This window comes from Theropithecus gelada, chromosome 2 (assembly GCF_003255815.1).
Source record: "Theropithecus gelada isolate Dixy chromosome 2, Tgel_1.0, whole genome shotgun sequence".
Classification (NCBI taxonomy): Eukaryota; Metazoa; Chordata; class Mammalia; order Primates; family Cercopithecidae; genus Theropithecus; species Theropithecus gelada.
Window position 1 is genome coordinate 142,289,130 of NC_037669.1, and position 12,141 is coordinate 142,301,270.

General features: G+C 36.9%; 1 protein-coding gene across 3 annotated transcripts in view; it reads right to left on the bottom strand.

Moving 5' to 3' along the window:
- RNF13 (ring finger protein 13) overlaps positions 1–12,141 on the bottom strand; it is a 159,353-nt gene that overhangs the window by 1,410 nt on the left and 145,802 nt on the right. For all 3 annotated transcript variants that reach the window (XM_025376689.1, XM_025376687.1, XM_025376688.1), the window contains one exon: positions 570–650. In XM_025376689.1, the coding sequence (XP_025232474.1) occupies positions 570–650 (81 nt within the window). The remainder of the gene's footprint in view (positions 1–569; positions 651–12,141) is intronic.

Below are 12,141 nucleotides of genomic sequence, written 5' to 3' on the forward strand. Positions count from 1 at the left end.
AAATATACATCTTTAGTATGCTGTGGTTGATACTTTTATATTTAATCTCTTGCCATATTCAGTGTTCTGTATGTATCATGTAGGGACGGGAAGAAAGTTTATAAATTTTTTTTTTTTGAGACGGAGTCTGGCTCTGTCGCCCAGGCTGGAGTGCAGTGGTGCGATCTCCGTTCACTGCAAGCTCCGCCTCCCAGGTTCATGCCATTCTCCTGCCTCAGCCTCCCGAGTAGCTGGGACTACAGGTGCCCGCCACCACGCCCAGCTATTTTTTTGTATTTTTAGTAGAGACGGGGTTTCACTGATAGCCAGGATGGTCTTGATCTCCTGACCTTGTGATCCGCCTGCCTCGGCCTCCCAAAGTGCTGGGATTATGGGCGTGAGCCACTGTACCTGGCCTGAAAGTTTATACATTTTTATAAATACACCTCCATCCTTGAATGAGACCACTAATTAGTACAGGGCCTGGCTTACGGTGTGCCAGTAGCTATTTTCCATCTCTTCCCCTGGAATATGGAACCTAAATATAAATTACTATATGTAAATTCAAATCAGTATGTAATTACTCATACCATGGGAACAGGGAAGGATTCTGAGTTTGTCTCCATCTTCATACTCATCCAAACAAATGGCACATACATCATACTCATCTCCTGAAAACAGAAAATACGTAGAGAATTATTTTTTCGCCTTTCAAACTTTTCAAGTTAGTCCTCAGTCAGTTACTGCCTTTTGATGTATTTATCTTTGAATGATGCCTTTTGCATCAGACTCAAGGATCTGCTTATCCAAGTTGTAGGACCTGAAGTTTCAATTTAAGTAATTCACATTTTACCTAAACTAGATAGTTTAAAATGGATGACAAATTTGTTTACATTGATTATCTTTGCAAAATATTTTAATAAGAATCATAATTACATCAGTGTTTTACCTAACCAAATGCTAGTTTTGAAATATTTAATGCCAGAAAAATTTCACTACTAAAATTTTCAAACTCAGTCTTAAATAAAAATGGAAACATGAGAACACACTCAAATGTTTAACTATATTAGCAAATAAAAACAGATTCGAAATGAGTCACACTGGGCTTCAAATCTCCAGCATTTACCACGTTCTGCGGTGCTTGGCAAGTTGCTTAGCCTTTGCCATCCAGTTCTTTATCAGTAAAAAGATTAACTTACCTTACAGGTTATAAGGATGAAATGAGATGATACGAGCAAAGGGCCAGACACATAGGTATTCAATAAAGGGTATACTATTAATATTGCCATTTTAACTGTCTTACTGTAGAATTTATCAGTTTTATAATCATAGAAATTTATTAATTCATAGCTCTTTTTGGAGTTTCAGTGTAGTTTTCTAAGTCTTTAAAGGAGCTAGCAGTTTTTTAAATACAGCAGCTTTTTCAGTTAATAGTGGCTTAGACACCACTGTGAGTGCTTGAAAGCACTTTTGTGAGTTTTTTTCCACTACATGCATATGTTGGATAAAAACTTATAAAACTTTTAGGGAACAAAAGACAGTTAAATTCATTGCCTATCCCACATGGAGGGGTAACAACCTTGGAAGACATATCATTATCTGGATGGATAGTCTGGATGAACATGGCACATAAAAAAGGTGCTGATAGTTCTTCTGAAACAATCACTTTAATGTCCTAGTCATTTAAAACAGCACATTCAGGAGGAGCCCAAAATAGAAAGCTTTAATGAAAATTAATTTTTGTCCATTACCTTGAATTTGGTTACTATAGTATTTAAATTACATTCTGTAACAAAGGCATGTATACATATGTTAGAACCTTGTGTGTGGAATTTGGTGAGACTTACTAGACTCAACTATTACAAGACTAAAGGACCTCTGATATAGCTGTAATTATTATTTTTATTTATAATTACATAAATCCATTTACATGGACTTTGGGGACAGTTATGCAATTCAGTCATAACTGATTTCTCATACAAATCAAACTTTGAGTCACATCACCTTGTAAAAACGCCTACTAAAAACAAAACAGTTAATGTAGCTGAACAGGAACTGACTGTGGCTCAAAGCTGTGCCAAGGCTCCAAGGCTCATTTTATTGAGGTAGGGAGATCAGCCTGTATTATCCATGTGAGCTCAATGTGATCACAAGGGTTTTGAAAAGTGGAAGAAGGAGGCAGGAAAGTTCAGAGTCGGGGCGATGTGGCTACAGATGAATGGTCAGGGAGATGCAGCTACTGGCTTTGAAGATAGGGGGAAGAAGGGTCACAAGTCAAGGAATGTGAGTGCCCTCCAGAAGCTAGAAAAGGTAAGAAAATGGATTCTTCCCTGGATGCTCCAGAAAGGAACACAGTCCTGCTGACACCTTGGTTTTGGCCCCGTGAGACCTGTGTCAAACTTATAAGCTATAGATAATATATTTTTGTTGTTTTAGGGCACTAAGCTTGTGATGATTTGTTATCAAAGAAATAGGAAACTAATACAGGTATATTTATCTGGGTTATCTTTAAATGTATGGACTTGATGCTTTGGAGTCACTGAGCTTTCTTATCAATCCTTTGAATTGTTCCAAGTAGTAGATTTATATTAATATCCCATGTTTTGTTGCCATAGCACTTACTTTGAAGATGACAGGTCAAGATGCCAAGGTACAGTTTGTGATCATGGACCAAACTGGAGCTTAGTGCTCTGTAGAAAATTAACCTTTATGGCCTTGGACTTGTGATGACATGGTAAAGCACCTATTAGAATGCCTGGGGTTCCCATCCTGGTCCTTTTATTTATTAGCTATGTAACCTTCTGTAAAACACTTATCTTTATGTTTCAGTTTTCTCAAAGGCAAAACACAAATATTAACATAATTATGTATTAGGGTTGTTGTGAAGATTAAAAGAGATAATGCAGGTAGAGTAATTTACATGGTGTTTCACACATACAATAACTCTTAACCAGTTTTTGCCTAGTGAAACTAGCTGATAGGCATACTTGCTTATCACATGGTAGAAGGCTGTCGCTAGGAGGCTATTCTCTAACCAACCTTATGCTTTTGTCCCACCAGATGATCAGCTGCATGCTTACCAAAGGCTAGTGGCAGTGGTCATTGAATCTGTTTTGTTTTACTTAGGGTAATTATGTAATTCAGTTAAATATTCAGCAGTCAATAAACTGTGAGTGTAAAAGACTTCTGGTTTTATTTGAAAGCTAGGTTGAATGCATTAGAAACACTTAAAAAAAAAAAAGCTAGTTGTTCCCCTCAACCCATCGCCAGCCAAAAAGCAGTTAAACTGGGTATGGGTAAGAAAACTAAAAGACTGGACAAATGTAAAAAGCAAGGATGAAAGCAGAATCCAGTTTTACCCCATTTTAAAATACTTGAAACTAAAAATGGTAGAAAATGCTTCATGTACCATGGCAATTTGGAAATCCAGCCAGTGGATTCATACTCAAAAGGCTGTGGTCCAACATCAATTGTTGATTGGATTTATAATTACATTTAAAATAGAAATTAAAGGCATTTATCTATTTTTATGATGTATAAGATTTTAAACATTACCTACTGGCTCTGGTAGTATAAGATAAAAGGGCTATAACAAGTGCTTAATAAGTGTTAGTTTTGTTACTATTAGCACCATGCTAGAAAATTCTGTTGCTTAGTTTGGTTCTAAACTGGGGATGATTTTGCTCCCCAAGGACATTTGGTGTTATCTGGAGACATTTTCGGCTTTCATAACTGAGAGTTGCGGCTGGCATCTTGTGGACCAGGGATGGTGCTAAACATCCTATAATGTACTGAACAGCCCCCTAAACCAAAGTATCCCATCTAAATGTCAGTGGTGCTGAGGTGAGAAACCCTCATAGAAACCCCTGCAGGCTAACAAAACTTTGCTAATTCACTATTGGATAAGATGTCAAAAGTTGTGGAAGAAATCAGATTCATGTCTGTTACATGAAACAACAGAGGACCACTTTTGTCTGGAATGTTTTTGGCACTGCTGTAGAATAAAGTTTCAGAAAAATTTCATGAAGGTACTTTTAAAGTAAATCTCATCAGTCTGGGAATGTTAAAACATGTAGCCAGACAGAACTTAGATTGTCTCCTCTCTAAACTTGTTCATCCATGATTTTTCCCCATTTCAAGCCCAAAACTTTGGCTCATCAGATACAGAAAAGCACTGGCCCTTCGTAACAAGACTCACACAAAGACCTAGGCAGCCAAGGCAGTGGCATGAACTGAGTATCAGGCCTAGGCATATCTTTGATGCTTCTTTTCCTTAGAGCCTTCGTACAATCTGTCACTAGATCCTGGAACCTTTTATTTGCAAAACATATTCTGAATCTTTCCCCTTCTCTCCATCGCCTTGATTACTCTGGTCTAATCTTCTAGATTATGCTAAGAGCCTCCTCTCTGGTCTCCCATCTATTCCTGCCCCATGTAGTTTTCAGCAGCTACAGTGATCTTTTAAAAATGAAATATCACATCATGTCATTGTAATTTAAATGGCTTCCCTGAGAATAAAATTTGACCTCCTTATCATGGCCTTCATATAGCTATATATGATCTGATCCCCCTACCCCGCCATCCTGTCTCATCTCATACTAGTCCACCCTTCATTCATGCTGCATCCTTGTGGCCTTCTTTCAGTCTTTGAATAAATACAAAAGTAAGTTAGATGGGGACCTGAATTTGGCCAGGCTGTACCAAAAACATTTGGACATAAAATTAGATTTAGAAAGAGGAATTACCATTTCTAAACAAGGCTTAAAACTGAGCTAGTTAAAATAGTCACAGTGGAGACAAATTGATGTAGAATTGTTCAATACTATACCAAACTAGTCTAGGTATCAAGTAAACCAAGAATAGGTTTCCTCAAAATAAAAGATAAAAGAGATTGAAGATTCAGGGTTAAATACATATAGATGTCACTAGTGATACTGACTTTACATATGTATTATAAGTAATCTGCGTAGGGATGATGCATCATTAGAGTCATGAGTTGCCACTTACACGCTGCTTCTGCCAGTGAAGAAAACAATAGCAGCTTTTTTTTCTTAGTATTGATTTCTTTTTAATTGCCCTGTAGTCCAAGAGTGTGTTTGATATGAATAGCAGCTTTTTTTCTAGCAAATAAGAAATAAATGAATCTTATTTTTTATTCTTCTTTTCCCTATACCAGTTCCCAAGAAATCAACAAAATACAACAGGATGAAATATTTTAAAAGCCAAATTTGCCTGAGAACTCTTTCTGATTATTTCCAAACCCTGGGCAAAGGAACTAGTATTTATTATTATGGTTAGATTAAAAGCTATTAAAATGTAGTTATAAAAAAAGAAGTCTTTAATAGCTAAAGTAAAAAATTATAAAAATTAACTATTGCTCCATTTTTATGCAATCTACTAAAATGCTGTGTTGCTTTTTTCCAGTCTCTGAAATAAGAATCTTTCCCCTCCTGTACATATTATCTTCAAAAATCTCAATGATTAAGCCATAAAGGAAAAATGCCTGGTAACTTAAAATGTCAGATATGAAATCCACTTTTATCATTTATATTTCAGGGATCTGGCTGCTTTAACATACTAATGGGACAAGGGAGACAGCTCCCAGAGAGCTGCTTAGTAGAGGGATGTTAAGTGAAAACATAAGGATTTTCCATCTGTTAGGAAACAGTGTGTGGTATCTAGTTCTTATGGTTAGACTTGGATAAATACATTAATTGAATGACACAGGAAATACAGGAAACCACATTTTGCTTGAAGAGCAATTTTTGAGGACAATGAGTAATGAAAAAATTTGTAAGGATGCTGGCTGCTTCAGAAGCAAGAAAACAACTAAAAGGCTATTTATTATATGTGCTAGAAATGGGTAAGTTAATACTTAAATCGTTTAACTGTTAATCAGCATGAACATTTCTGAAAGAACTTCAAAAGTGAAGATGAGTAAGATAGGAAGATTTAAGATCCTGTCCCCAAAGTATGGTAAATATGAAAGTTTACAGATATTATATTCAAGTTGTTTTTAAAAGTTTCTGTGAACTGTATTACATGCTATGCCAATGGAAGATATTTCCAAATGCCAAATTCTTTTTGGTTCATTGCCAAATATTTCCACAACAGAAATTCTTTTTAGCACAATGAAGCAGCTGATTACTAGAATAGTTTCTTTTTTTCTTTCTTGTTTTTTTGCAGGTGGGTGGGGAAGGAGTAAGGGTAAGGGTGGGGATTTTATGGTAATACAAATGTTATAGAGTCCCCGAACAATTTTCACTACATTCTAAGCCTATAGAAGTTCTCTTAAAGGCTTCCATGGCTTCCACGGTACAATTAGATGCAATAAGGAGATAATTGCAACAACCAAAGGGTTTTTTTTTTTCTAACATCTATGTGTACCTGTCAAAACCACTACCAGAATATGGTATAACAAATAGACCTTTTACTTAAGATGTCAAATCTCATGATAACCAAAAAATTCTAAAACAAAAATACAACTAGCTCCAACTTACTGTTATTGAAATTTCAAGTGTAATGGTTTTATTTTCCAACTGCTTCATGATTTTGGCAGTCTTCTTTTTAATCATAAAATATGTTTAATGACTGAATTTTGATGACACTAATATTTTATTTTTATTTAAGAGGTTGTTTCGCTTTTGTAATAATAATTGCTACTACTTGTTGAGTTCTATGTGCCAAGCACTATTGTAGGCATTTTTCATAAACTGATTTAAATCCCTCCCAACCACACACCTTGTGAAGTAGGTACTATTAGTTACATTTACACATGAATGGGTGTTTGGCAAGGTTAAGAAACTTGCACAAGGTGACACAGCCAATAAATGGGGGATCCAGAATTCCAGCCCAGGTCTGTTGGGCTCTAAAGCCTCTGCATAGTCTTAGCTGTTATGTTTTATTATATTGCCTCCTAAGTTATGTATGTAGAATTTTTGGTCACATTTAAATATTCCCCTATGATTCACAGTGTTAAGAAATACACTTAAGCAGCTACCTGTTTACTAGGGATGAAAATGTTTCCAATTCATAAGCCAGAACATTTTTTTCTTCAGATATTTAACACAAAGCAGGGATGAAGACCACTTTTTATTCCCATCTCCCATGGTTTCATATTTTTATAAACATTTCTAGAATGCTACACAATAGCAGCTATATTCTGCAACTTCAATTAAAGGTCAAACATTTCTTATATATTCTGATGGTGAGATGATAATGCATATGCTAAAACAATCAGATGACTCCACTGAGCGAAAGAGCATTGCATTAGCAACTCTTTGGGGGAAATGTGTTAGTGAATTATTTCATGAATGCAGTAAGAATAAAATGATTGTCTTAGAGGCCATAAATAAATCCATTTAAGTTAAAACCTAAGTCTAGGAATTGATACCCGCTTTGGCCAAATTTCACTTCGGATACTCTAGCTTTAAAAAAAAAAAAAAACCAACTTTTCCCTATAGTATTTTAAATAGTCATTCTATATTACTCTTTATTGGTCCTAACTTGGTTGATATTATCTATGCAGATAAACTACAACTGTACCCAAAGCCTTTCTGAATACAGATTTATCATCCTGAGGAGAAAAACCAAAGTTAATGGGAGTGTTGGAATGGTAAATATTGTGCCAGACCTCAAGTACTTAAAAAGCATTTCCTAGGCCAGGCACGGTGGCTCATGTCTGTAATCCCAGCACTTTGGGAGGTCGAGGCAGGCGGATCACCTGAGGTCGGGAGTTTGAGAACAGCCTGATCAACATGGAGAAGCTCTGTCTCTACTAAAAATACAAAATCAGCTGGGCGTGGTAACGCACGCCAGTAATCCCAGCTACTCGGGAAGCTGAGGCATGAGAATCGCTTGAACCCTGGAGGCAGAGGTTGTGATGAGCCAATATCACACCACTGCACGCCAGCCTGGGTGACGAGAGTGAAACTCCGTCTCAAAAAAAAAAAAGGCATTTCCTTATACTAAGTACAGAAGGTTCATTATTCTTCTTTTATTATTCTTTTTCAGGCCACTAGGAAATGAGGGTGTACAACACCCTTCCAGAGCCAACTTCAACAAACTGAAATTTATGTAATTCTAATCTAAAATTTGTTTTTTCTCCCTACATATAAAGGAAATTAAATAAAAAATCTGTCCGTCTCAGTTACACTTGGGGCACTGGGCCTACATTATTTTTGCATAAAGCTGAATTGCTTCTAGATGACTTCTGCTTGTTGATTAGATTAGTCTAATATTTGTTGCAGCCCTCAGAGTGTAAAAGGTGACTACAGGAAGTCATACGTAAAATTTCCTTCTAAATAGTGCATACGAATCAATAATAAAATAGTATGATCCTAACTGAAATGTGAATAAAGGGCATGCCAGTTTACAAAAGCAGAAATATAAATGGATATTTTACCTTGTTAATGTAGAATATGATGAAATGAGTACTATATACTGATAGTAGACTTGAACTTTCAGCAAATCAGTTTGTCTCAAAAATGGTATTTCCTTTTCTCTTTGACATAGTGAGTTAAAGAAGAGAAGGAAAAGTAGGGGTGGGGTGGAGGGAATGACAAGAGAAGGAAAATGGGAAGAATGAAAGCCATGAAATGGTAGTGACTGAAAAGAGTAGGGTAGTATTTACTAGTGTTTGGAGTCAGGAGGTTGAATTGCAGCCCTGCCACTTACCTTTAGCTGCTTGCGTATCCTCAGGCAATTTACTTGACCTTTCTAAGTCTCATATTCCTTATCCATAAAACAGACATGACAGTACTTTCCTAATTAGGCTACTCTGAAAACTAACTGAATTCATATATGCAAAGTACACAGTTTGCTTTCATACTACATAATAGTATGTGTTACATGCTTATAAGACCTAAAATGTGAAATTATCAAATTTTAATTTGGTGCAATGCCCATCCCAAACCAACTTACTCCCAAATAACCCATATGGTACAAACAACACCGACTTCAGTGGAGAGAGGCAAGGGTGGACTAAAGCATGGTTCTCCTAAGCATTTACAGCTACAGGCAAATGATAAGAGTGCCATGATACAAATCAACCTATAACACCAACTGTCAGTCTCCTTCAGTCAAAGCTATTACAGTACAGACCTTAGGATCTTTATCTCTGGACATGAGGTAATAAAACAGTTCCTTTTCAAATAACTCATGAATGCACTGATTTCTTAGGAACCATAGCCATGGTAGTAATTCCTCACCCAACTTGCATCCTCAGTTCACTGCTTTGTGGGCCTTCTGAAAAGTATTCCTTTAGAAGAGCTGAGAAGCATTCCCTTTTCTGACAGACAGCAGATATACAGTCACAACTTAGCAGAAACCCTGAGTAGAAAACCACTACAAGAACCAGTACTGGTAGCAAAGCCTGAACGGTAATAAACAAATTGCCAGAGACTCAGTGTGGACAAGTCTGAGAGTTAAAAAACTTCCAGGGGACCCAATGCTTTTGTGAGTTTTACCTCCTGGAGCTCTACCAGGAAAAATCCCCTCAGGTATTAGGGGTGGTCGGGAGAAGCATTATGTTCTAAACAAGGCCTTCCCCCAAGGAAGACTATTTTACCAGATCATAATCTGCTATGGTTTTGAATCTAACTGACCTGGGGAAAGGGCAAAAATAACCAACTCCAGTCAGCTCTAACCTACGTGGAACAGAAGATACCTCCCTCCAGCCATCTGGGAAAAGAAGTGAGGCGCACTTGTGAAGTTCAGACCCTAGGGCCACAGGCTCACTTAAAGACTGAGACAGGCCAAGTGTGGTGGCTCACATCTGTAATCCCAGCACTTTGGGAGGCTGGGGTGGGAGGAGTGCTTGATTCCAGATGTTCAAGACCAGTCTGGGCAACAGAGAGAGACCCCATTTCTACCCCCCCCCCCCCAAAAAAAGAAAAGAAAAGAAAAATTAGCTAGGCATGGTGGTATATGCCAGTAGTCCCAGCTATTTGGGAGGCTGAGGCAGGAGGATGGCTTGAACTCAGGAGGTGGAGGCTGCAGTGAGTCAAGATTATGCCACTGCATTCTAGCCTGGGTACCAGAGTGACAGCTTCATTCTGTCCTAATTGTAAAAAAAAGGTTCAGATATAATCATAAAATTATAGAATGCTTCCCCTTCCCCTGTGCCTCACTACTACATGACTAATGGCCTATTTACTGCAATTCTTTTCAACCAGTACATCATGTCCAGCTTTCAACAAAAAATTACAAAGCATACTAAAAGGCAAAAACACAGCTTGAAGAGACAGAGCAGGCATCACAAACAGACTCACATATGGCAGGAATGTTGGAATTATCAGATCAGGAATTTAAAACAACGACCGTTAATATCCTAAGGGTGCTAGTGGAAAAATTAGGCAACATGCAACAATGGCTGGATAATGTAGGCAAAGAGATGGAAATTCTGAGAAAGAATTAAAAAGAAGTGCTAGAGATCAAAAACACAAAAATGAAGAATGCATTTGATTAGCTCATTAGTATACTGGACACATCTTGAGGAAAGTATCTTTGAGCTTAAGGACATGTCAGTAGAAACTTACAAAACTGAAAAGCAAAGAGAAAAAAGACGGAAAAATGGAATAATATTCAAGAATGTGGAACAACTACAGAAAATGCAGCATATGCATAATGGAAACATCAAGAAAATTAAAAGAGAAAAGAACAGAAGCAATAAATAAAGTAACAATGACTGGGGATTTCCTGAAATTGGTTTCAGATCCCACCACAGATCCAGGAAGTTCAGAGAACATCAAGCAGGATAAATCCCCCAAAAAAAGAAGAAGAAAAAGAAAAGAAGAGGAGCAAAAAAGAAAAAAAGAATGAAGGAAAATGAAGAGAATCTGAGGGACTTCTGGGATAGCATCAAATAGAAGAAAACATGCATTATGGGAACCTCAGAAGGAGAAGAAAGAAAAGGGTAGCGGACCTATTTGAAGAAATAATGGTTGGAAATATGGATATATGAATTCAAGAATCTCAGATAAATCCAACCACAATAAATTTAAAGGGATCTAAGGGATCTACACTGAGACATATCATTGTATCATAATTAAACTGTCTAGTGACAGAGATCTTGAAAGCAACAAACAAACAAAAAAAAGCAACTCAGTACATATAAAGGAGCTCACACTAGATTCTCAGCAGACTTAGCAGAAATCCTGCAGGCTAGGAAGTCGGATGATGTATTCAAAAGAAAAGCGGTGCCAATCAAGAATGCTATGTTTAGCAAAAGTGCCCTTTCGAAACAAACAAAAACAGAAATTAAGACTTTCTCAGATAAAAATTGAGGGAGTTTATCACCATTAGACTTATTCTATAGGAAATTCTAAAAAAGCACCTATAAGTAAGTGAAAAGCTGATAAACAGGAACATAAAGCCATATATTAATAAAAACATAAGTCCCAGGTAAATATACAGAAAAATACAGAATCCTGTATTGTAATGTAGGTGAGTAAATCACTTATAAATCTGGTATAGAATTTTTTTTTTTTCTAGACAAGGTCTGGCTCTGTCACCCAGGCTGGAGTGCAGTGGCATGATCTCAACTCTCAGCAACCTTCACCTCCCAGGCTCAAGTCATCCTCTTGCCTCAGTCCCCCAAGTAGCTGGGACCACAGGCACTCACCACCATGCCTGGCTAATTTTTGTGTTTTTTGTAGAGATGGGGTTTTGCCATGTTGCTCAGGCTGGTCTCAAACTCCTGAACTCAAGTGATCCGCCCACCTTGGCCTCCCAAAGTGCTGTGATTACAGCCATGAGTCATTGCATCTGGCCCAGAATTTTTCTAAAAGCTTATTTAATATAATCTATATTAAATAAGCAATGTAAAAACATGCAATTTGAGTCATCAATAACAAAAGAGGAGGCAGAAAGACAGGTAAAGGAGCATGGTTTTTATACGTGATTGAAGTTAATTTATCAGTTTGAAATATTTAAATATTTAAAATGTCAGTTTAAAATAGATTGTTAGAACTTTTAAGATGTTTTATGGAATTGCAAGGGTAACCATGAGGAAAATATCTGTAGAATATATACAAAGGGAAATAGGGAATCAAAACGTCACTAGAAAAAATCAACAAAAAACACAGTGAGAGGAAAGACAAAGCTGTAAGACAGACAAAAAACAATGAACAAAAGTAATACTAAGTCCTTTCCTATCAGTAA